At 36.8% G+C, this 26952-nt stretch overlaps 1 protein-coding gene across 4 annotated transcripts in view; it reads left to right on the forward strand.

The window, feature by feature from the left end:
• The window catches only part of LOC150084913 (poly [ADP-ribose] polymerase tankyrase-like), a 1170388-nt gene that overhangs the window by 428672 nt on the left and 714764 nt on the right, over positions 1-26952 (forward strand). For all 4 annotated transcript variants that reach the window (XM_090376702.1, XM_090376704.1, XM_090376701.1 and 1 more), the window contains 2 exons: positions 5761-5924; positions 23415-23524. In XM_090376702.1, the coding sequence (XP_090232828.1) occupies positions 5761-5924; positions 23415-23524 (274 nt within the window). The remainder of the gene's footprint in view (positions 1-5760; positions 5925-23414; positions 23525-26952) is intronic.

Consider the following 26952-nt stretch of genomic DNA (forward strand, 5'->3'; position numbering starts at 1 on the left):
TAAGTTTAAAGTAACTTAGATAGAGATTTTGTAGGTTTTACTTAGTATCGGAAAGGGTATCAAATCCACGTGTTTACTGTTCGTAAATAGCCGCCATTGTTACGGGAAAATTAATCAGTAAAATCTATTAATCTTGTCGAACTTCATTGGCAATTAAATTGTACTTTTAAGTATACATATAACCACTTAGGTTACGTAACATAAATAATTAGTAAAAATAAATAATTAATACATAACTTGATATGGAAGTTATATAAAGGGATTTCGTAGATAACACTCGTTACTGAAACATAAATATTTCATAGATAACACTCGTAGATTTCATAGATAACACTCGTAGATTTCGTAGATAACACTTGTTATTGAAACATAAATATTTCGTAGATAACACTTGTAGATTTCGTAGATAACACTCGTTACTGAAACATAAATATAGCGTTATAACTGTGTTTGGGATACAAGTTTAGGATTTAATTTTGTACTGAAATTGAAATTTTATTGAAAGTAAATCGAAATCATGACTCAAACCAGAGCAGCAAAGCAAAAGGCTCAAGCTAATGGGAATGCTGTGGCTCAGAGGAGAACTGAGGGGGCAGTTGCCCTCTGAATCACAGCCTTTTAAGATGCACTATTTGCTTGATGTTTGCGGAGCAGTCAGGTATGGGACATGATACTGCCATGGGGGATGTCTTTGTATGTGCGCAATGCAAGGAGTGTAAGGAAATCAGGCGACAACTCAGTGTTGTTATGGGCCTATATGAGAGCTTGAAGGACAGGGTGGATGCCCTCGAAGGATTACAAGTGAGGGGCCCATCAAGCTCTCAGCTGCCCACACCAATGCCAGAGCTTGCACTTGGTCATCGCGCAACACAGCGGCAACCCCCAAGGCAGAATGCGCTGGTCCCAAAGGAACTAGTAGTTGTTGGTGACCCTATTGTCAGGGAAACGGGAAATATGCTTTGTAAAAAGGATAGGTGGAACAGGACCAGGGTATGTCTGCCATGGGCAAAGGTTGATGACGTTGTAGAGCAGTATCATCTTTTAAGGGCACAAAATGTGATATAGTTGTACACGTTGGTACTAATGATATTAAGAGTAGGAGACCAGCGGAATTACTTAACAAGTACAGGTCACTGATGAAAAAAAGCCGTGAATTAGGGTTGAATTTGAAAGTGTCTGCAATTCTGCCCAGACACGATAGGAGGGAGTATATGATGAGAGCCCTGTCGATCAATTCGGCCCTGGAAAGATTGTGCAGGGCTCAAGGGGTAGAATTTTTTTCAGCCTGGTCTGTACTTGTTAACAGGAGAGACTGCTTCTACAGGGATGGGATACACTTAAATAGAAAGGATGCAAGAATGTTTGCTGATGCTATCGAGGCAGTGTTAGGTGGGTCAGAAAACTGCTAGATTGGGGGGATTCAAGGACTAATAGATTAACAGTAGCGACTGGCAGAGGTGAAAGTGATTCTTGCACTGCTTCTATTGGAATGAGCAGCAGCCTAGAAAATAAGATGCAGGATATTTCAGAGACTGCTGGGAATCATGGGGGTACAAGTGAACACATGGGTTGTGTTAGGGTGGCTAAGAGGAAGAGCAGGTGCATGTATACTTGCGTGTACACCAATGCTAGGAGTTTACTTAATAAATTTGATGAATTTGAGGTATTGCTCAAAACATCAAAGGCAGATATTGTTGGGATTTCAGAGACGTGGTGTCACACAGATATAAGGAATGCAGAATTGGAATTTGGGGAGTACAATGTCTACAGAAAGGATAGACAGGATAGGAAGGGAGGAGGGGTTATGCTATTAGTTAAGAAACACATAAAATCCAAGGAAGTGAAGCCAGTCGACATCGCTGGACAGTGCAGTGTCGAGTCAGTTTGGTGTGACATAAGCATTGGGAGATCAAAATTGAGAGTAGGAGTGTGCTATAGGCCTAATGACTCTGATGAGTATAATAAGAAACTGTACAGAGAAATAGAGTGGGCCAGTAAATCAGAGAGTCTTATAATGGGGGATTTTAATTTCCCAGATATTGACTGGAATTTGGGGGCTGGTAACTCACACACTAGCAAGGCTTTTGTGGATTTATTGGATGATTGTTTTCTACATCAGCATGTTCGGGAAGCAACTAGAGGGAGTAATACTCTTGATTTGATTATCAGTAGTGATAGTGATTCTTCATGCATTAAGAATATGCAGATAAATGAACCACTAGGTAGCAGTGATCACAGTGTTCTGAAGTGGGAGTTACTCAGAGAGGTAACTACCATTAGGGGTAAAGGGAAGGGGTATTGCTTTTGTAAAGGCGACTACGATGGACTGAGACATTATTTAAATTCTATACAGTGGGATCAACTGATGATGTTACCAACAGCAAATTCAAAATGGGAAGCATTCAAAGAACTTATCTTGGAAGCTACTAGGCTTTACATACCAACTAAGAAATATTGTTCAAGGTTTAGGCCTAAATGGATGTCAGATGAACTAATGAGGCATATGGCAGAGAAGAAAAATGCATGGGATACATACTAATTATAACGAAGCCTATGATAGATACAAGTTGATCTGTAACCAAGTTACAAAGGAGGTTAGGCAGGCGAAGGCATATTTCGAGAGATCCTTTGCAAGGGATGCAAAGAAAAACAGCAAAGAGTTCTCTACTTATGTAAACTCTAGAAGCAAGGGGATGAATCAGATTGGTCCACTTGATATCGATGGGTTAACTGTTGATGACCCTGCTCAGGTAGCTAACAAACTAAATGAATATTTTGCATCGACATTCACACATGAGGAGTTATTCAGCGAGGGGAATGCCAGAGGTGTATTCAACTCTAGCAGTAAGCTAGAGAATCTTGTAATAACTGAAAGTAAAGTGGAGGAGAAATTGTTGAAGATAAACACAAGAAAGGCACCCCGGGGTGGATGGGATCTATCCAGTTATATTAAAGGAGGCAGCAAAGGAAATAAGCAAGCCCTTAGCCATAATTATGAGAGCTTCCTTGGACTCAGGAGAGTTACCCATGGACTGGAGATGTGCAAATGTGACCCCAATTCATAAGGGAGGATCAAAGGCTGACACAAGTAATTATAGACCTGTGAGTTTAACTTCTGTTCCCGGAAAATTAATGGAGGCACTAGTTAAAGTAGCACTGCAGGATCATCCAGACAAGACTTCAGTTATGGCTCGGACACAGCATGGTTTTGTTAAGGGAAAGTCTTGCCTGACCAATTTGATTGGATACTATGATGCAGTCACAAAAGAACTGGATGCAGGGAATAACTTTGATATTATATACTTGGATCTTAGAAAGGCTACTGACACTATGCTGCTGCAACAGGATCTTGAGTGGTTGAGCAGATGGGCTGAGAGGTGGCAAATGAAGTTTAACATTGACAAATGTAAAGTACTACATATGGGAAACAGCAACCCCAGGGCAACCTATCAAATCTGTGGTACTACACTGAAAGTGGTAGAGAATGAAATGGACCTGGGGGTGGTTGTGCAGGCAGATATGAAGTTCTCTGAGCAGTGCAGAAGGGCTGCAAGAGTAGCTCATGGTGTATTGTCAATGATATATAGGAATTTTTCTAGCAGGGATAAGGAGGTGATCATTCCCTTGTATAAGGCAATGGTCAGGCCACACCTAGAGTACTGTATACAGGCCTGGAGGCTTCATTTCAAGAAGGATGTAGAGCTGCTGGAACGAGTACAGAGAAGGGCAACAAGATTAATGAATGGAACAAAGGGGTGCTCTTACGAAGAAAGGCTTAAGTTTTGCGAATTACAGTGTCTGGAGACTAGGCACTAGCGAGGTGATCTGATAGAGGTGTACAAAGCCTTGACTGGTTTGAGCATGTTCAATGCTGATGGGATTCTCCCTCTTGCTCAGAATAATTACCTGAGAGGGCATAAATTCAAATTGAGGAAAGACAGATGTAGGATAGATGTGCGGAAATTTGCCTTTAGCCAGCGGTGGTTGGTATGTGGAACAGACTTCCATCCCTTGTCGTGGAAGTTGATAGCCTAAATAAGTTTATGGCTCAGCTGGACAGGTATTTCGAACAAACAGAGGGGTGAAGTGGAAGTGGTTATTTTTTATTTATTTATTTTACTTTATTTTTTATTTTTTTTAATTTTTTGGCTGATGCTGCATAAGCTTGCTTTCTTGCATCAAATGCCTCTACTAATGCTAATGCTAATATGATTTTTAACTTGAATAATATAGGTAATGGATGAACAATAATTGGCTTTCATATCACTTCAGAATACTTGAGTGTTATCTTCAACTTCTGAACTACATTCGGTATATTTTACAAAAAGTTTTGTACAAAATATTATGGATATTAAACCTCTGAGTCTCTTTATTACAGACTAATTTATATTCACTATAGGTTTCACAATCCCGTAATAATTTATAATCATTCCACATATATATATTATTTTGGTCCATGCTTTGAACAATACAGTTTGATTTGTATATAAAGTTTAGTAGCATCCATAATAAGCTGCTTGGAAATTTTCCACTTAATATGTGTATTTGCTAAAATTAACAATTTAGTCCCACTGAAAGAACTTGGCAGGTGTCGAAGGCCACTTTAATTCCCCTTATGAAAACCCCCTTTCTTTTTCCTTTGGCAATGGTTATTTCTTTAAATAATTCTCTTATTATTACACTGTGATCACTGCTTGTGAGTTGATCCTGTATCCAAGGAAGCTTAATGCAGTGGTTTTCATCCGGGGTACCGTGGCAACTTAGGGTGCCGCAACAACATTCTAGGGGTGCCACGTAATTTGAGTTTAAGTTTCTTAAACTTTGTTTTTTTTTTTTTTAAATTTACATATATATTTCATTATTAAAAGGTGTACGGTATTTTTTAAATTTTGTAGTGATCTGTAATTGATGTTTATTTAGTACCTCTGTATAAAGAATAAAATGATTATATAAGTATATATAATTTGTATTATGAATTTTAATTTTGTTTATAGTTATATTATTGCAATAACTATCATATAAATAACACACACACACACACACACACACACACACACACACACACACACACACACACACACACACACACACACACACAGAGAGAGAGAGAGAGAGAGAGAGAGAGAGAGAGAGAGAGAGAGAGAGAGAGAGAGAGAGAGAGAGCCACTAGTAAGAAAGGAATTTGGCTTGCTTTTTATAATTATTTGAAGTTCATATACTGCAGGCCATGGAGACATGGACAACAGTCCCCATGGCCTGTAGGTTACAGTTGCATGCTGCTAGTTCAAAGGTTTTGGGGCTTGCCTTTGTGCTGTGGTATCATCCTATTTTTTTATTTTTTTTTTACTTTTGTTTTATTTTATAGTTGTTATATGTATATATATTTAGATGCTAATTTATATATGTTTCTACATAGCTGCACAACAATTATAGTCCTTAATTGTGTTGTTTTCATTGTTCTTCACTTATTACTTATCAACTTGCTTAGAGTGAACTGATAAAGAAAAAAAAATAAATAAAAAATAAAATAAAGTTGACTTATTAAAATAAATTTCATGCAAGGATAATTCTTTCGTTTTTATAGTATTATTAGTGGGAAATGATGCAAAAAAACAAACAAAAAAAAAAAAAAAAAAAAAAACACAATAACACTTTTTACCTCACCTGTCCATTCTCTCTAATTGTTTGTCTAGTTCTTCTTTGAATTTATTCAATAATTTAACCTAGTTGTATTGAATTTAATCTTCCATTCTCTTTCAGATAACACCATTGCATTGTGCTGCTATTAATCCTAATCCACATTATTTAGCAACACTTTTATCTGTTTCACCTGAATATAATATCCCAGATAAAGATGCATGGAAAGTAATACATTATGCTGCTGTTTGTAAAACAACTGGTCCATTGGAGTTGCTACTTTCAAGGTGAGTTTTCATTTATATTAGGTTATATTTGTATTCCTTATATTTTAGTAATATTGAAATACTCAAGATTTTACCAAAATTCACTTTTCTTGTTTATAATAATGGAAGTTAAATTTGATATCCAGTGTTTATCATGAATATCAAATCTTTTGTTTCAGATTTAAACAAAATCAAATACATAAAAAAAAATTTTTTTCACATTTTTATACATTACATTCTGGTACGTACAGTGAATAAGTTTGTTGTATTCAGAAATACTTTTTTGATGACATTCTTTCACAAATGAAGCCATATTTATTATTTAAAGTTTTAAGTGATGAGTATTGATCACATAAGTTACTGTTTTTTGCTTTCTTTGCTGTATAGTCCATAATTAACTGTGTGTGATGCTTCATTTAGACATTCTTTGTTATTGTGTTGTGCAGAAAAAAATTCAAAATTATTTTTTCTTATTTTAATGATTTGAATTTATTGATAATATTTCCACAGCTGCCAACTTTTTTTGTAAAATTTATTATAAACATTCTTTTTATGGTTCTTTGGTAAGCCTCCTTTGTTTTTATTTTTCATTCAAGTTTGATTTTGATTTTTCAATGTAGAGGTACTTAATGTGGAAGATAGGTTTATATTATTTTATGTTTATCATTAATATTCACAGTAAAATAAATCTTTAAGCTAATTGCTTATACAAATGTTTTCCCTGACTACATCCATTGACAGGTTTGGAGGAAATTCAAAATGTTGTAAGAATTGGAAGGGAGAGGTTTCTATAGTTTCATTTATATAAATTAGTTTTGTAGTTGAAAAATGAAACCTAAAACTTTCTGGATAATCACCACTTGTGTTCCTCATATATTGCATTTGAATCACCCGATTGCAAAATACCATTACCTAGCACCACCAATTTGGCCATAAGAATTGTATCCACTGAATCATCCAATAGGTCTGGGAATGTTGAGGCATGAACCGAACCTCAGTTATAGTGTGCATATTGTACAAAGGGTATGTATAGATGGTTTCATAGGTGAGATACTGCTCATAACCAAAAAATTAATGCATAGAGTACAGTAAAAAATGGGAAGGATATCATTGTCAATGTATACATTTAGCATATTGTATTCATATCTGGGGGTTGTACCTGAAACATGCAAAGACTTTAGAGAGGGTTCAGAGAAAGGTGACCAGATTGGCGGGAACTCTAATTGATATCCATATAAAGAACAGACTGCAAATCTTGGGAGATTTGCAGTCTGTTCTTTATATGGATATCAATCTTGCGAGATTTGCAGTTTGGGAGATCTTATTATGTTTATAAGGCCCAAGGAGACCAGTAACTGAATATGGGATGTATATTCTCAATAGAATATAGCTCCCTTATTCATTTTGACAAAAAATTACCTGGGAATACAAATATAAAACCTTAGGGAATAAGAGAAGCCTGCATTTTGTTAAAGTTTACCGTAAATTTATTCTAGTAATCTACAACAGGCTGCCTTGTTGTAGATTACTAGAATAAATTATATTCCAAGGAAGAGAGTCTTAAGTTCAAAGGGCAATTGAATAATCACCATTTAAAGATGGGGTAAGTATGAGTGATTTTTTTTTTTTTTTTTTTTTTTTGAATGCTGCTGTAAACATCTGGATTGCACCATTGTCTATTCTAAGGCTAATACTAATATAAAAAGTTTACAGACCATAACTTCACATTTTTCAGCAGGATAGCTTTCCTTCACTTTTTTTTTTTTTTTTTTAATTAAATGTAAACCCCAAACACGAGAGGTATTGGAACCTATAGTACTTGGTACCGTGCTAGGGTTGGAGGTTGAGAAGACGAAAGAAGATATTTGTTGCATCTGGATTGCACCATTGTCTATTCTAGGGCTAATACTAATATAAAAAGTTTACAGACTATAACTTCACATTTTTCAGCAGGATAGCTTTCCTTCACTTTTTTTTTTTTTTTTTTTAATGTAAACTCCAAACACGAGAGGTATTAGAACCTATAGTATTGGTACCGTGCTAGGGTTGGAGGTTGAGAAGACGAAAGAAGATATTTGTTGACATTGGACTTGAACTCCTGTAGACTATAATTTTCAGGAAATACGTATGAAGGAAGGTTGTTCCAGAAAACTGCAGTTGAATGAATAAATGAGGAAGATGAAAAGTTGATTCTGTGAGTTTGAAGTTGGACAGTAAATGGATGTTGGCTGGGGGAAGCACGTGTTTGGACTGTTTTGTTAGAGAGAGAGAGAACAGGAATTATAGAAGCCAATTCAGAAGAACAACGCCTATGGAAATATCTGTAGAAGAGGCATGCAGCAGAAACAGTATGTCTATGAGACAGCGAGTGGAGAGACTCTGTTAGAGATGAATCATTAATTAACCTAACTGCCCTCTTCTGAACGGAATCAAGAAGTCTGAGAGAGGTTTTGGGGGCACCACCCAGATGTGGGAACAATATTCCATGGTAGGGCGAATTTGCGATTTGTACAGTGAACAGCTGTTTGGAAGAAAAGTAACGCCGAGAGTGAAAAAGAAAACCAAGTTTTTTAGATGCAGAGGAAGCAGTATTTGTAATGTGCTTGTGCCAAGAGAGATCAGAAGTCAGGGTAATCCCCAAAAGAGATATATCATTTTGCCTAGAAATCACAGTGTCACCAAAGATAAGCATAGGAGCAGAAGAATCCTTTTTGCAAGATAGACAAGACTGAGTTTTAGAATGATTGAAATCAACTAAGTTGTCTTTGCCCCACTTAAGAATTACCTGGAGATCGGCATTTAAGGAATTGGTAGCAGATATTTGAGAAGTTGAAGCTGATTGAGCAGGGCATTTCTCAAAATGGAAAGTGGAAGGCAATGTGCTATCATCGGCAAACTATGGATAGGATTTCCAGTCAATGGAAGAGTGTCATTAATATACAAGAGGAAAAGAGTGGGGGAAACAACTGAACCTTGGAGGATACCAGCATTAGTGGAGAAGTTAGAAGACAGAGAGCCATCTACCATCACTTTCAGTGAGCGATTAGAGAGAAAATTGGATAACCAATTACAAAAAAACAGTTGGCAAACCATAAGATGGAAGCTTGTTTAGAAGACCTTTATGCCAAACACAATCAAAAGCCTTTGAGGTGTCAACTGCTTGTGTTTTACCGACTTTTTCCATTGAATTAGTCCATAAATGGGTAACATAAGCCAGAATATCACCAGTGGATTGACACTGACTGAATCCATACTGGCGATCATTGATCAGATGGAAGGTTTCTAGGTAGTTTAAGACTTGGCGATTAATTTATTTCTCCATTACTTTAGAAAGAATAGAAATAATTGCAATGGGACGATAATTGAATGGAAGGGATTTGTCACCCTTTTTTGGAACTGGCTGGATATGAGCAAATTTCCAAGCAGAAGGAAAAACGCCTTTGGAATAAGAAAGAGGAAGAAAAGGCAGCAAAGAACAGGAGTAAGATCACGAGCACAAGTTTTGAGAACAAGTGGAGAAATACCATCGGGATCTGAAGCTTTCTGAGAATCAAGTTTTGTCAAAATCCTTCAGACATCCTTTTGACGGAAGACCACAGGAGGCACTGAATGGAGTGTGTCGGGAATGGTGGGAGGTGTTTTACCAAGATCAGGAGTTGGAAGAAAAATGGAATGCTAGCAGGTCAGCTTTATCCTTGGCTGAAGTGATAACAGAACCATCTGGTTTGGACAGAGGTGGAGGCAAAAGTTGCGGCCAATATCTTTGGCAAGAGACCAGAATACTCGGCTACCATTAGGGCAAGAAGCAAGTTTTCTACTCTTAGCCTGTTCAAACTCTAGTTTGGACTGATTAATAACTGCTTTACAATTGTTGCAAGCTGTGGTGTAGGCAGAAAATGAAACCGAAGAATTAGAAATAAGCCAATTACAATATATGCAACATTCTTCTCTTGGACAGCCTTAGCACATTTATTGGAAAACCAAGGTTTAGATAAAGTACGAGATTTTAAAGTGATGTGTGGAATAAAGGATTCCATTCCTTCAAGAATAATTTCACTGACACGATCTGAGCAAATGTTGACATCAGATGTTTTGAAACAGTAATCCGACCAAGGAAACGAAGAAAAGAAATCTCTTGCAGGTCATCCCATTTTGCATTCTTGTAATGCCAAACAATACGAGGTTGGGAATAGCCATGAGATAAAGGCTCCATTGGAGAAGAGACAATCACCGAGTTGTGATCTGAGGTGCCTAAAGAACCTCTCACTTCGACCGTGTACTTAGAAGGGTTGTTTGTGAGAAAAAGATCAAGCATGTTGGCTGTATGGTTAGGATTGTCTGGTATCCTTGTAGGTAAATGAACAATCTGTGCAAGGTCATTAGAAATTGCAAAAGCCTCAGCATCTCGACCTGCTGGGTCGGTGTGACTAGAAAATGGAACCAGTTGGAGTTGTGAACATTAAAATCACCAAGGAAAATTACCTCACTGTTAGGAAAGTTGGACTGGAGAAAATCAAGTTATAAAGAGAGGAAGCCGAAGAGCTCCGAGTGTTAGCAGTGGAGCTTACTTTCTTCCGTCCTATGACTCTGCTAATGCTAATTTTGATCATTTAAAATAAACATTCGTGAATATGTAGTTAACAGTTTAATTTAGTCAATATGAGAAAGATAACAATTGTCAAGTTTTGCTTTTTTTGCCAATATACAATTAAGTGCATACAAGCTATGGATATAAATAATTGCTGTTACAGTGTTGCCTCAACTTCCGATGACATCGACATCCGATATTCTAAGGAACCAATTTACTTTCCATACGATCTTTTATTTTAAGGACTGATGATATTTGCAGGAATTGATGGCTTTCCAATATAGCTGGAATGATTCATTCCATCTATAATAAATCGTACAATTATTCTCAACCAATTAGCATCTTTGTTATTGTTCAACACAACATTCCCACATGTTACAGTACTTCGAACAGTTTCTTTATCTTCTGTTTGTTGTGCTTGTGCAGTTTGTGGAAGAAGAGTGTATTTTTGTTAATTATACGAAACCGGTTTCTTCTGGAAGAGAATGCCCAGGTGAATGCACCTCACTAATGATGCTAATTTTCCTGGACATAAGCTTATGGAAGCAGGCTCACTCTCCCATTGGGTACCATTGCCTCTGAAGAATTTAAGTTGAAGCCTTTTCTGGTGTATCACTCTAACATCCCCAGAGTATTTAAACAACAAAACACCAACAAAAGAATGCTAGAAGTGTTTTGGTTTTGGTGCAGTAATAAGAAGGCCTAGGTTACAAGAAAGGATGCTTAAAAAAAGAAAAATGGGCGAATATCAAAGTGTTGAAACTCATGGGGGGGCATCCAGTTCTGATAATATAATAAAGCAGCCAAGACCTTTAAAATTGAATTCCAAGAGTTAGTTGATCAGGAGGTTTATCTTCCCCAGCAAATTTTTAACATTTACGAAATCAGCCTCTTCTGGAAGCTCAGAAGACGTGCAGTAACAAAAAGGCCCGGGTTTCAGGATATGTCTTCAATGAATGGGAGCTGGAAGTTTTCTGTCATTCAGTGAAGAGAAAATATCTTGAGAAAAATAAGCGTCCTGCGAATGCACTGTTCTTGCTGTCTAATGCACCAAGACATGATCTTGCTGGCTAATGCACCAGGCCATGATCCCGACCTTTTTCAATCTCTTAAACACAATCTAACTTTGTTCAAGTCAAATTTTTTCCCACCCATCACCACTCCTCTTCTTCAATCAGTGGACCGAAAATGATACTTCAAGAAAATCTATGCCAAAAAAAAAAGTTTGTAAGTTGCTTTACAGTGACCTCTTTTGAAAATGCTGTCACTCTCAAAAGATTTTTGGAGGTCGAAGGTTAACCTCCTGGACTGTGTGAGGCTAATTGTAAATTCTTGGAATGATGCTTCCACCAGATGCTTATATTCAGCCTGAAAAAACATCTGGCCTTTAATCATCCGTAACTTTGACTGGTTTGAAAATGATGGTGTTTGACAAATAACATTATCACACTTGGTAAATCAGTGGGTCTGGAGTTTGACAAAAAGTATGCGGAGGACCTTATTGAAGCTCATGGACATGCGCTAATGACAGAGGAGTTACAACAGTTGAAGAAAATTACAAAGAGTGACTCTGGAGTGGAAGAGGAATAAGAGGCCACCCAAAAAGTGTCAGCTGGAGAGTTTTTATTTATTTTATTATTATTTTTTTTTTATTTTTATTAATAACTTTGCAGTTTAAGAGAAGAGGCAAACTTGTGGATGGAGTTCATCAGTGATTGGAAGTTGTCAAAGAAGTCAATGAGAGAGTCATTTGCTGATTCTGTTCAGTGTACTGAGCTTCATAAAGTCCGTTGTGGCGGCAGAGTCAAGGTGAAACGGCATAAGGTTCCTGACTTGGCTACAAGGAGCATTGAAGTTGATTTTGCTAAGGATATCAGATGCTTCATAAGTTCCAGCGATTACTTTGGCTAGAAGGGCGATGTCAGCAGTAACTCTTCTGGTGCGCAGAGGCCTCAGATGAAAGTAATCACACAGCGATTCGTAATACACTGAGTGATAAAATAGAGGATTGCGGTACGTAAGGTAACGGACAAAATTTTTTTGGACTGCTTCAGTTTTGTTAGTTAAAGTCTTTGTGTGAGGATTCCAGATGGGTGAACTGAATTGAAGAATTGGCAGAACAATAGTTTTATAAAGGATAACCGCATATCTGTAGTTTTTGAACTTGTATGTGTTCCGTTTGATGAATCTCAGTGTTTTGAATGCTTTTCTGGTGATTTTAAGGACATGAGCATCGAATTTAGCACTGCTGGAGAAGAGAATCCCCAAGTCATTATCTTGGTCACACCTTTCGATGATCACAGAGTTAATACTGTACTCCGTATTTATTAGTTGTGGAGATCTGCCCGACGAGAAAGAGATTCCTTTGCACTTCGAAGGGTTAGCAGACAAGCCATTCAGAAATAGCCACAGAGAGAATTTATTGAGAGCACATTGAAGCTTTTGAGAATCAGTAATCTCCTTCACTGCTGGGTAGATCTTAAGATCATCTGCATAGAGAGCAACTTGAACATTGGAGGTGTAGATGAAAGAAGGAAGATCATTTACGAAACCAATGAAGAGAAGAGGACCTAAGGGGAGCCTTGTGGTAGTGGTATAAAACAGTCTGAGTTCACTTTATTGATGATAACGCTCAAGGAACGATGCATAATATAGCTGCGTAGCCATGAGAGCAAAGGGTCACGGATACCATATAGCTTAAGTTTTTCCAGAAGTTGTTCGTGCGGGACTTTTTTATGAAATGCCTTAGATATGTCTGTGTAGACTGCATCAAAACATCAACTTAAGGTGGTTATCAAGAGCTTTAGAGGTGTATTGCCAGAAAGGAAGTAAATTTGTGACTACTGACATGGCCACTGCAGAAACCATGTTGATTCTGATCAATGAAAGGCCTGAAGAATTCGAAGAGATGTTTGTGTACTGCTGTTTCGAAGAGTTTAGCCAGGCTGTTTTGCAAGGTTATGGGTCTCTAATCAGTTACATCATTTTTATCACCTTTTTTGAAAATAGGAACTATATTGACCTGCTTAAAGTGCTTAGGATACTTCCCCAGCCTGAAAAACAAGTTGAAGATCCACAGTACAAGGGGTTTTAAGGTAGTGACAGTCATTTTCCAAAATAAGCCTGGAATGTCATCTGGGCCTCTAGTATAGTCATTTCTCATCCTTTTTAATGCCAAATTTAAATCTTCATTAGTAATAAAGAGGTTAATGAGGATATCATCTTTAACAGGTGTGAAGTCAGGAAATGAGGCAGGTCTCAATGTATCATTTGTTTGAATTCTGGAAAAATGTTTGGCCAACTCTTGAGCAATACAGAATTCATCCGGTAAGAGCATAGCATTCAAGACCATAGCTGCGAAGCATATTAAAGAGATCTCTAGTCTGTAGTGATGGAGAAGAAGATCCTAAATTGGCCAGTTGACAGTTAAAGTCACCCAAAACCATTGCTATGTCAGCAGATTGAATTAGTGGGAAGATAGATTCCAGCAAGCTTTCTATGTACTGAAGGTCAATATTAGTTAAGGGAGGTGGAAAATAAAGCAATACAATTAAAACTTTTAACTTGCCAAGATGAAGAAGGCAGTATAATGATTCAATATTTGTGAAATTTGATGCAATTTCACAGAGTATATTGTTAGAATGTATAATAGCTACTCTGCCTCCATGAGATCCTCTGTCCTTTCTATGGATTGTGTATTGCCCATCTATAATGTCCTGATCATCAATATCTATGGAGAGCCAGGTAAATATCTTTAATATGTGAGCCTTGGATTGCTCTAAAGTGGTTTAGGTTGCTAATTATACTCCTGAAATTCTAAAGGTAAACACTGAACAGTTGGGATCTGGGGATTCTATGATGAGAGGAGAGCATAGTATGTGTAGATAGCAGGGCCTCTGATTGCTATGCTTGTGGAGAAGAGATTTTGGACTCCCTTGATGGTTTGTCTGTGAAACATTTTACTAGAGCCCCTGATAAGAGGGATCTTAGATTCAGCACTTTTTCTGTTTGTGATGGAAGGCATGTTATTATAAAAGATGAGTATGCGGGACACCGTGTCTTCAGAGAATGGACATCTACATCGAAACCATATTCTTCTTTAATTAAGTTGATAAGATCTTCAGATTTAGTGGCAGGTCCAAGCCTAGCAACAAAAATTAGGTCTTTTGTGGGAATAATTGTGATATTGTACTTATGTTTGAGTAACTGAGATTTTTCTGCAGTAGTTACATTCTGTGTTTGATGAATTTTGGATGGGAGCTTGGAGGAAGAGTCTTGAGATATAGAGGCTTTACCATTTTCTGAAGGTTTGTTCTGTTTTGATCTTTGGTGTGATATTTGAGACTGGCAATGAGAAACAGGTTTACTCACTGTGGTGGCAGCCCTACAGACAGGTTTGCAGACTTCATTAGATGTGGCAGCAGTTATTTTTGCATATGTTGCCTTAACTGATGTTGAAGAGGATTCCACTTGGTGACTCTGAGCTTGTAAAATACAGGTACAGACAGAACTGTTCCGCAGAGGAGAGCATGTGGTAGGAGTGGTTCGATTTACATCAAAAGAATCATATGAATTGATTTGCTCTGTTGAATGACTTAAATCATGAATGTTAGCAGGCTTTGGCAAATTAATATTTGCAGCAGTAGGAGTATTGAGGCCAGTGGAAGATGAAGATCTGGTCTCAGTACTAAGGGCATCATTAGATAATGAAGAATTCCTATTCATTTTGAGCCCATTAGTTTCAAGAGTAGGTTCAGAATTCTTCCTAGCTTCCCTTAAGTGGCAAGACATAATTGACTTGAGATTTTTAATTTGGGTGTTAATGTCGGAAATTTCAGCCTGTTGATTAGTCAATATTGTTTTTATACCATGAATCTCCATGGATAGCTCGCAGTTTTCTTCATTGAGTGTATTAGAATCCAGAGGAATATCAGATTTTGCAGTATGAGGTACGCTGATTAGCTGAGTTTGAATGAAGATTTTCTGTATAGTATTAAAGAGTAGTTCCTGGAATTCAGTTGATTGCAGAATACAAAAGGTTGGATTCAGAGTTTCAGTAGGGAGGGAGTTAGCGTGAGATCTTTTGACAGCACAGATATATGGGTTTAAGTTGATGTGACCCCCGAAGACAACAAAGAAGGGTTAGAGGCTTCATCCACGCATGATTCAGAGTCAGTATTTCTAGTTATTGACATGACATTTGTCTCAAATGAACTAGAGTAAGGCATTTCAACTTTGTTAGCGGAAGAGGAGGAAAGTGTCTCAGGTTCCGTGCTGTTTTGCGTTGCAACAGTTATAGGGCTTTTCTGAGAATTTCTGAGTCGACATCTGTAACAATAGAATGATTTCCGACGACTTTTATTTAATTTTTTCAGGTCAGATTGGGTACAGTCATTGCATATTAATTGCTTACACTCAATACATTGGACAATGGGGTCAGAACTGGTCCCACAGATGGTGCAGACGCTAGAATTTTGACAGAAGGTAGTATTTGTCGTATTGAATTCAGTTACTGTAGTGTTACTAGACAATTTAATATCACCACCAGTTGTGGTTTTGCAAGCAATTGGCACTGTGACCAGCTGGTCGCCTTAGTTGTCCCTCAGTGAAATCCACAGGTAGCAGGGGTTCTAAGTAGGGAGGGGGAGAGTAGAGCGGCTATGTGAAACTCTAATGCCTGGTCAAGGTGGTCTGTTGGACACATGTATAAGTTGAACTACAAGATAATGGCTGAAAGTGCTTGTATAGAGTAGCAGAATGAATAAAGTGCTTGTATAGAGTAGCAGAATGAATATGCAGAAATTAATTTAATACTTATCTGTTGGCTGCTCAAATAATAAAGTACTTGCACATGGCAATCCAAGGGCCTATCTTTATGTGGTGGCACTAATAGGAACTTAATACTTTAATTAAAAAACACACAAATCAAGAAACGTTTACGGAGCACATCATACAAACAGCCGGACATAGTCGTCCCCCTAGCGGATAATGACAGTCGAAGACTGTCATTTCTTGTTGGGAGCATTTACGAGAAGTGTTAAAAAAACACCCCAGCATTGAAAACACTGAACTCATGATGTGCAAAATGGAAGACGAAGTCATTTCTTACTATGGGAGACTACAAAAAAATTCATAACAAACAGTCCACTTTGGACAGTTTCTTTGCCAGTAGCAGTCAAAAGACTGAAAAGACACATGACATCTGATCTAATCTCACCACCACTACATCACCATTGATTGTATCAGCCCTGTATTTCAAGTCTAAGGTAAATGCCTAATTTATTGTTTGGTTTTTATTTTAAAATGTTTTATAACTATTTATTAAATAATCTTTATAAAACATTCATTTTTAACTTGTAAGAAACATGTTTCTTACATGTTAAAAATGACATGTAAGAAAATAGGTATAACATGTAAGCATTACCTGTTTTATGTGTTTTTGGGGCCGCCTGCCAAGAGTTTAGAACGAAGTACAGGAAATCAATGTATTATTGGTTTCAACTTACAATTTTTTGAACATACAATGGGTTTTGTGCAACAAATTACCATTGGATGTTAGGACCCCCACTTGTTTTTTTTTTTTTTTTTTTTTTTTTTTTTGGCTAATGCTGTATAAGCTTGCTTTCTTGCATCTTATGCCCCTACTAATGCTAATTTTGCTCATTTAAAATAGGCATTAGTGAATATACAGCTAACAGTTTAATTTAATCAACATGAGAAAGATAACAAATGTCAGGTTTTGCTTTTTTGCCAATATACAAGCTATTCATATAAAAAGAGTGCTGTTATTTTTATTACTTATACTTCTACATAGCTGTGTGTGTGTGTGTGTGTGTGTGAGAGAGAGAGAGAGAGAGAGAGAGAGAGAGAGAGAGAGAGAGAGAGAGAGAGAGCGAGCGCGCGCGCGCGTCCATATTCTTGGATATTATCTGCCTTGGATTTCCAATATATGATTCTGCCAGGGAAAAAATAGTTTACAGAGATTAAATATCACCACACCCATGATTTCTCTGTGAGCATTCAGGATTTCTCCAGTGCAAAGCTTTTATATTGAAAGTCTTATGCCTCCATCAGAAAAGATTTTTTTCTTTTACTGTATGCTGCAAAAATTTGTAGTTTACCTTCCACCCCAGTTGAACATGTGTACATAACTCTGCTTGGGATCTTTTTTATATCAGAAAACCAAATGAAAACTAACCTTCCTCATGTAGTGTAATGAAGTTGTCCATGCTTGGAATATCTAGCTATTTGTATGCAAGCCAAAAGTTACTAGACTAGCTGCATGTATTATAGCATGCCAACTACATGTATTATAGCAGTGTGCTCTTAGAATACAGCTGAACTAATTCATTGTAAGTTAGTGTGATATTGTGTAGATGTAGCTGGTGCCTCAATTCCACATTTATTCATTTATTTCTCTTGTGAATTAAACAGTTCTTTGTTAGGGCCAGATAGTGTGGGTTTTGTGAAAGTTAGCATGAATTGTTTTGCATTGTGTTGTCTGCTGTTGACTGTTTTCTTTGACAGTGAGGAAATTTTTGTTCATAGGAGTTCTTTCCACCAGGCTGAACTGTATATCACCAGTTCTACATCAAGGTCCTAAGACATTTGAGGAGGGATGTCAGGAGAAAACACCAAGACAAATCGGTGGTGCATTCAGGATTGGCTTCTATGTCATGACAATATTCCAGTTCACATGGCTTTGTTGGTTTAATATTTTCACCTGAGAAGTGGTGGTCTGAAACCCTTCTTATTCTTTTAACCTGATACCCTTTGATATCTCATTGAAAATTCAATTAAAAAGACAGATTCAAACTAAATCACAGGAAGTGTTGGATAGCATCATGAAACAGGAGTTCCAAAGATGCTTTTAACATTGAGAACTGCTAAGATCAATGTATAAACTCTGGAGAGAACTGCTTCGAAGGAGACAACACTAAAACTCTTTCTAAAGTAATGGACAAACAATTAACCGCCAACTATTAAACTATCTAGAAACCTTCTGTCTGATCAACGATTGCTACTATGGATTCCATTAGTGTCGATCCACTGGTGATATTCTGGCTTATGTTACCCATTTATGGGAAAGTTTGGTGAAATGAAAGCAGTTGCTCTTGATATCTCAAAGGCTTTCAATCATGTTTAGAATAAAGGTCTTCTAAAGAAGCTTCTATCTTATGGTTTTTCCAACTGTTTTTTGTAATTTGTTATCCAGTTTTATCTTGGCGGGTACTACCAGCCTAGAAAATCTCACGAGAATCAACTCCATTCTCAATCAATGCGTTCGTTCAATTTTGGGCCTTCCCTCGAACGCATCGGTTAGTTCGAGATACAAGGAAGTGAGACTCTTAAGCATCTACCAGTTATTGCAGAATGCCGAGGCGATCCTTGTTTACAGTGCTATGAAGACAGCAGACTTTACCCCTCTCTTCAGATCCTTTTACGTAACCACAGACAAAGAAGAAATATCGTACAGTCTAAGAAATGAAGCCAACCAGAAGATTCCGCTTTTCAGAAAAGCCATAGATCAGAAAAATATAAAATACAGAGGTGCTAAAACCTGGAACAAACTTCCTGCAAAAATCAAAAATTTCACTTCACTAAATCAATTCAAGAAACTACTAATTGAACACATCACCAGGGATGTCTGATTCAAATTACCTTCCACTCAACTCCTGGATTTTAAAAACACCAACATGGCAATAATGTACAAATGTTAAAGGAGGCAGTTGGCAAATAGTTTGTAAATTTCTGTGCATGTATCTCATCATTTTTATTTTCACATCACCAGGGATGTCTGATTCAAATTAACTTCCACTCAACTCCTGGATTTTAAAAACACCAACTTGGCAATAATGTACAAATGTTAAAGGAGGCAGTTGGCAAATAGTTTGTAAATTTCTGTGCATGTATCACATCATTTTTATTTTCTTTCCTCATTTAATTGTAAAAATGTTCACAATAATGTTATAAGTAGTGATGCTTTTTGAAGTCTTCTGTAAAGAAATGTACAAAAAAACTCCTATTTATTTATGTCTTTTCCTGTTGAACATTACTTGTATAATTTCAAAACTGTACATTTTTCAATTGTATGTTTGTATATTCATAATTTTTTAAGGGAACACCCCCTAAAAAGCCATTAGCTTATGTGTTCTCCCCCCCCTTTTTGCTGTTATCTCCCAAAAAAGTGTAACATAAAATAGGGATAAATAAATTATTATTATTATCTCTGACTGCTCACTGAGGGTGATGGTAGATCGCTTTCTGTCTTCTAACTTCTCCACTAATGCTTGAGTGGGGGAAAGAAATGACTCATGTTCATTTCTTTCCCCCACTCTTTTCCTCTTGTATATTAATGACCTTCTTCCATTTACTGGAAATCCTATCCGTAGTTTTGCTGTTGATAGCACATTGCATTCCACTTTCCATTTTGAGAAACCTTGCCCTGCTCATTCAGCTTCAACTTCAAGAATATCCGCTACCAATTCCTTAATGCCGATCTCCAGTGGGGCAAAGACAACTTAGTTCATTTCAGTCCTAAAACTCAGTCTTGTCTTATATCTCGCAAAAAGGTTTCTTCTGCTCCTATGCTTATCTTTGGTGACACTCCGATTTATAGGCAAGTTGATATATCTCTTTTGGGGTTTACCCTGACTTCTAATCTCTCTTGGCACAAGCACATTTCAAATATTGCTTCCTCTGCATCTAAAAAACTTGATTTTATCTTTCGCTGTCGGCGTTACTGTTCTTCCAAACAGCTGTTCACTCTGTACAAATTGCAAATCTGCCTTACCATGGTATATATTGTTCCCACATCTTGGGTGGTGTCCCCAAAACCTCACTCAGGTTTCTTGATTCCATTCAGAAGAGGGAAGTTAGGTTAATTATTGATTCATCTCTAACCGAGTCTCTCCACTCGCTTTCTCATAGACGTACTGTGTCTGCTGCATGCCTCTTCTACAGATACTTCCATGGGTCCTGTTCTTCTGAATTGACTTCTATAATTCCCACTCTCTCTTTCAAAACAGTCTGAACATGTGTTGCCCCCAGCCACTGTCCATTTACTGTTTATCTTCAAGCTCACAGAACCAACTTTTTATCTTCTCCGTTTATTCATTCAGCTGCCGTTTTCTAGAATAATCTTCCTTCATACGTATTTTCTGAAAATTATAGTCTACAGAAGTTCAAGTCTAATGCCAACAATTATCTTCTTTTGTCTTCTCAACCTCCAAACCATGTACTAGGTAATATAGGTTCTAATACCTCTTGTGTTTGGGTTGGGGGGGGGGCTAACGTAATCAGCACAAGTCTAAATTAATTTTATTCTTCCAGTCCTGAAACTTCTAGCTTGCACCTTGTTGTGTTTCAGTTTACAGTGTTACCAAATTCAACTTTCGAACTTATTGTTACATATTGTGATAACCACTTTAAGCACTAGTGAAAGAGTGTTGTGCGTCCTTAGAACATTATATGGTTTTGTGCAGATTACTAAATAGTGAACTCCCAGGCTTGTGAAATTTGCACTGGCGATTCAAAAACTAACATTTGACTGCAACAGCACTTTCCTTCTTTTACCATTCCTGCCTCATTACCAGTAACAAGTGGTATTTTCATTTTTGAACGCAGTGTCATTAAATTATTTCTGGTTTGGGTTGCTGATCTGTTTGTCTCTTCTGCTTTGACTTGTAAGACTCTCTTAGTGCAGTCACTGCCATAAGAAATAATTTCTTCTCTTCGCACCCTATACTCAAAGCCATCTGCTCACAGTTAATCTTTTGCAGTGAATCCAATCAGACTGTAACATTCTGCAGGATCCCAGGCCCCTTTCTGGCATATCTGTGGAAAAAAGTGGATCTTGCCTCAAAACATTACTGTGATGTTGCCTCACAGTTTGTTCCAGCACCCTATGCAGACTTCAAAAATCTTATACAAGCTATATGCTGTTGTTATGTTAGGTTTTTAGGAGCATTAGCAACTAAGGCCATATTGCTCCGGAAATATGTGGTGGTCATTCCCTGACCTTTCCGCATTCTCCGTATTTGGTGGTGAAGGGTCGAACCCCGGTCTAATCAAGAAGCGTGTGCTACGCACTGCTTCTCCTTCCCACCTGGCTACGGAGGTGCCACAAGCTGTATGCAGAGCCCACTGGCCTCAGTTATAACAAGTTTAATAATAAACTTGTAATTTAATAATAATAATAAATTAAAAATGAACAAAAAATATTGGAATTAAGCTACAGGTGCAACATACTGGAAGGTACAGTGTTGGCAAGACTCTGTATTGGTCTTTTCCATATTTTTATGGGAGAAAGCCCTCCTATTGTGAACTGTTAAATCGGACACATTCTTGTATCATATTTAATAGTTCTGGAAGAATCATGCTAGTCTTGATGATTTATTCTGATATTTGAAAACAGGATTATGAATATGAATTATTTATGATAATCTTGACTTTTTCTAGACTTGAAATCACACTAATCTTGAATTATTGTGATACTTGAAATGCATCCCCTATATGGTGATATCCAACCATCGTTTTTGATTAACAGTTTTAAATAATGGATAGCACAATTTGGCCCATTTGCCAATAAACTAAAACAACAACAGTAGCATATGGCAAACAAAAAAATTTGCTCATTTGTACATCATTTCAAAGAAAAACTTGTGCATTATCTGTGAACACTGGCTGAAAGCATTGGGGGGGGGGGAGATGTTGATTTGAATTTTTATGAGTGGCATGTTGTAAAGCTTCAATTATAATTTTCTGTGGATAAGCAGCCTCTCACCTGCCTTTGTCCTATTATGTGAGGAGTAATGGGGCAAAGGAATTTAAATTGGAAAAAAAGATAACTGTCAGAGGCTGTACTCTTTGCTTACAACTGCTTTTTATTGACTCATGTTTAGATCTGTGATCATGAATTACATACATATTTTTGCTATTCTTGACATGTGACTACTGTAAGTGTTCTGCATCTCATGAAAGAAGTGTATGTACAGAGACCACAACATACAAGCCAAAGCTCATGTCAGTTCAGACATTCATAACACGTATGACCTGTTCGTCATACGTGCTATGAATGTATGAACTAACATGAGCTGCATGTTATGAACTGCCAGCAAAGTTCAAAGGTAAGGTCTGAATGAACTCTTTAAGTGAGAGCACTGTGCAATTTCAGTTGAATAAAAGAAGCACAAAGTATTGCACTTTGTGCCTAGCAAAAAAAAAGAATTTTCACTTTGTAAAAAACCAACAGAAAGTCAAATTTGTTAATTTTTTTACTACTTTAAATTGGTATTAACAGCTAAAATTTTGCCTAGAAATTTTACTTGCCATGATCTATATAAATGAGCAAAATTTCAAGTTTCTCCACATGACAAGATTGACAGTTTCCTTTACTTATGATCATCTTAAATCTGTCATTGTGCTTACATTAAAAATCGAAGGAAGAAATTGCAGTAATGAACTAAAGCTGCTGCTACCTTTTCTTAAAGAAAATAAAAGTGGCAGTGCTGCATATCCTTCCTCCTTAAAGTTCCAAGATGATGCTTCAATGTGTTCTGATTCAACTGCACCCATGATTGCATCTAATAAAAGTATGATATATATATATTTTTTTTTTTTTTTTTTTTATGAGAACCCCAAACACGAGAGGTATTAGAACCTATAGTACTTAGTACCGTGCTTGGGTTAAATATGTTATATATGTTTTTATTCCTTCATTTTAGAAAAGATTAAAATGTTAGTTTATCCATTCATTTTAGAAAAGATTAAATGTGAATATATTTTTTCCTCTTTCATTAGTTTACATCATGTTTACCATGTTTTCTAAGTCTTCCCCCCTTCCCGAATTGTATTCTGGTTTTATGAACTTGTCAGCATGTTAACCTGAAATTAATCTCTTAAAAAATTTATGTTATTTGTAGGGGTGTTTCTCCTGATGAAATTGATAATGAAGGCAATAGCCCACTTCACGTTGCTTGTACTGCTGGCCGGCCTCATAATGTTGATCTTCTTCTTAAACATTGCTTATCAGGTGAGTATTTTATTCTTTGTCACCTTCATATATACAAGTAGTTACTTTTAAAATTGGCAGGTTTTTTGTATGTGATTTTTTTTTTTAACAAGTCTATATTTGCCAAGAGAATGACTGGTAACTCCTCAGCCACCCAATAAAGTCACAAATGCACCTTTCAAGCAATTGTCAGGGGGTCTGGAGTTCTGTTTAGTGCTGCTGTTTTTGTTCCACGAGCAGTAACTATGTGGAGTTTAGAAGATTTAACTTCTGATCAAATCATTTAAGTTGCAGTCATTATTAGGTATAATATACAAAGCTGTAGGAAATTTGCTTTTATTAAATTAGGAATCTATTTTATTCTCTAATGTAGAGAATAATCCCCCCCCCCACCCATATCCATTAAACTTTTTTAGACCCCTAAATTTAACTCTAAAGTCAAGCTACAGGACCAAAAGAAATAATTGGGCCATATTTATTAAACGTTTAGACTTTCAAAAATCTAATTTTATGTCAATCCACGTAATGGTTTCCTTGCTGCCAGAGGTATGGTGTTCGAAGACAGAAGTCTTGAGCACTCATTATTGAGATCGTACGGTCTGAACACTACGGTTCTGACAGTGTCCGACGTGTTTTGCAAAGTTGATATCGCCTTCCCCAAGAATTATTAGTGAGTTGGACCAGGAGAGTTGGTTGGAAAAGAAGCTTCCTTATCTAAAATAAAGGTAATCCCTGTTGTTTCATAATATAATAGAATATAGGAATTATCGAGCATTTAATAGCTCTCTATTATCAAATACAGTAAACCCCTGCTATTCGCGGTATCTGTATTTGCGGTTTTGCGTATTCGCGATCGCTGATTTAATATAAAATGAAACCTAAAAAAAATGTGAATTTTAAAGTGCCGTTAATATTATCTGCCATAAAAAACATGGGCGTGGCTAAAATTATCTTTCCCGGTCAAAACAGCGCTCAGTGGGTGGGGGGAGAGGGGTGACAAAATCGCGAGCGTGGATGTTTTTCGTTAATCCTTGTTCAGTATGTGTTATGCGCTTGTCATGGAAGGTTTTGTCGTTTGCTTTTAATTTATATGCTTATAAATTGAATAAATTTATCAATTTATAAATTGATATTCTTACAAAAGTGATAAATCTACCATTTTGCAGTGTAAAACAGACTTTTTCGACTGTGTTAATGGAAGAAAGTGACTTTATTGTGGACAAGTTCTTTCTAACCCGTACAAAAATATGGCTACGAATAACAAGGGAAATGTGAAAATATCAAAGAAGGTGATGACATTAGCGAATAAAATTGAGTTATTAGACAAAATTTCTAATGGTGAAAGTGTCTCCTCACTGGCAAAACATTATAAAATCAATGAGTCAACGGTATGATCAATCAAAAAATCGGAAGAAAAAAATCTGCCGTAGTGTCCGGGAAAACGCGCTAATTGCTTCAAAAATTTGTTCTGTAACTCGTGATGTTAAATTAGAAAAAAATGGAAAACGCTTTAAATCTGTGGATAGAAGACCGAACTCAAAATAAAATTCTGTTAAGTTCACTCATCATTCGTGAAAAGGCAAAACTCCTTTATCAACACTTTAGCGAAACTGGTGATAGCACTGGCGGGATAAATTTTTTTTTGCTAGCAAAGGCGCTGGTTTGAAAGATTTGTTTGAAATTTCTAATAAATATTACATTTAATATTAAATTGTTTCTTATTTTCATTTCGATGCCATATGCTTGTATTTCACTATGTACTGTCTATGTACATAGCCATATTATGAAGGTACATATAATACATAAATAGACAAAATTTTAGACTAGTTTTTCTTATAAAATTCATACTTTGGAACGGAACCCCTTTATTACTATGGGAGCCATAACTCAGTATTCGCGTTTTCGGTATTCGCGACATTTCTCAGGAACGTAACACCCGCGAATAGCGGGGGTTTACTGTATAGTAAAAAATGGATGAAGGAACTGGAAATGAGAAAATTTTTTTATTATACATTTTTTGGTGCTACTGTAGCGTGCAGTCTACAGCATCAACTGGATGCTAGAGTGTGATGCACAAAATATGATATATGAATAAATACGAAAAATATGAATGTGATAAAAAACACAAAATTATGGGCTATATGATTTTTAATAAAGACTAAATATTAGCTTACATATTAGCTACTCTAATTTATGTAGTGCAGTAATGATAAAAACACAAAGTTATGTGCTGAATGATTTTTGATGCGACATTTACACTATAATGTGTGGTCTCCTTTCAGCTAAAAATAAGAAACCTGAAGTTCAAGAATAGAAGTCTAAAAATTTTGCCCTCTGGAATTCTGTTGAAAGATTTCTACAGAAGTGCCATCTTGACAGAAGGCACTTCAGTTGCATTTCACTGTGATCACCATCTTCTGGACGTACCCCAAAATGTTGGGCTTCATCATTGATGTGGTAGCATCATACAAGAGGAAAAAAAAAAAAAAAAAACGTGGCAGAGGTGGAGAATATAGGCCTATACTTCATTGTCTGCGTAAAATTGTGCCAAATTTCATGATCTGTTCTGAAAGGCAATGCATTCTTCCATTATACAGACGTGAACAACAAATTACACTGCAATCTGAGTTTCTTCAAAATTTTAGAACTGGTGTTCTTTTTCGTATTGGAAATACCAATGGACATGGCACTCTATAACTGACTGGTATAACGTGTACAGAAGTGTGTGGAGTGACTTTTTCTTACAATGCACGAGGTAAGATGGTTGGCACAGAGCATGCTTAATGGTGACCAAGCTTCTCTCCGAAGATAGTAATGCAGTTGAACAAAACAATAAACAATCAAGAATTGATGAGCCTTGGGTTTTTGGTCTCAAGCAAGGCCCTGATTGTCAGTATTTTTATGTGCAACGGCATGACAGAGGCATCTTGATCCCCATCATTGAATGGGAATGTGAATCTGGTTCAGTGATTCATTCCGATGAATGGCCTGTGTATAGCAGTCTAAATGTCACGGGATACTGCAATTTTAAGGTGAACCATCAAGAAAATTATGCGGATCTGGTGAGCAAACATGCAAGTGATTGGATGGTCCTAGTTGGATTCCAAAACATGTATTCTAAAGAAAGTGAGAAGCATTAACAATAAGCCTTTTTCAATCTCATGTTGATCACTTTTGCTGGAAAGTGCTAAGAAAATATGTAGATGATTTATTTGTGTCATTTTTAAATGATATTCAAAGTGTATATCGTTAAAAAGTATGTCATTAATTTAAATGTACTATTTAACCAGTTTGTGTATACTGCATAAAAGATATAAGGCCTCCGTAGCCGAGTGGTCAGGAGCGGGAGTGCAATAGTACACGCTCTTTGAGTAGACTGGGGTTCAAGCCCGTGACTGCTAAATACGGTCGATCTGCCAACCCGCGCTTGACAGCATGGAAGATTATGG

This window comes from Mastigoproctus giganteus, chromosome 6 (assembly GCF_048544385.1).
Source record: "Mastigoproctus giganteus isolate SK-2022 chromosome 6, ASM4854438v1, whole genome shotgun sequence".
Classification (NCBI taxonomy): domain Eukaryota; kingdom Metazoa; phylum Arthropoda; class Arachnida; order Uropygi; family Thelyphonidae; genus Mastigoproctus; species Mastigoproctus giganteus.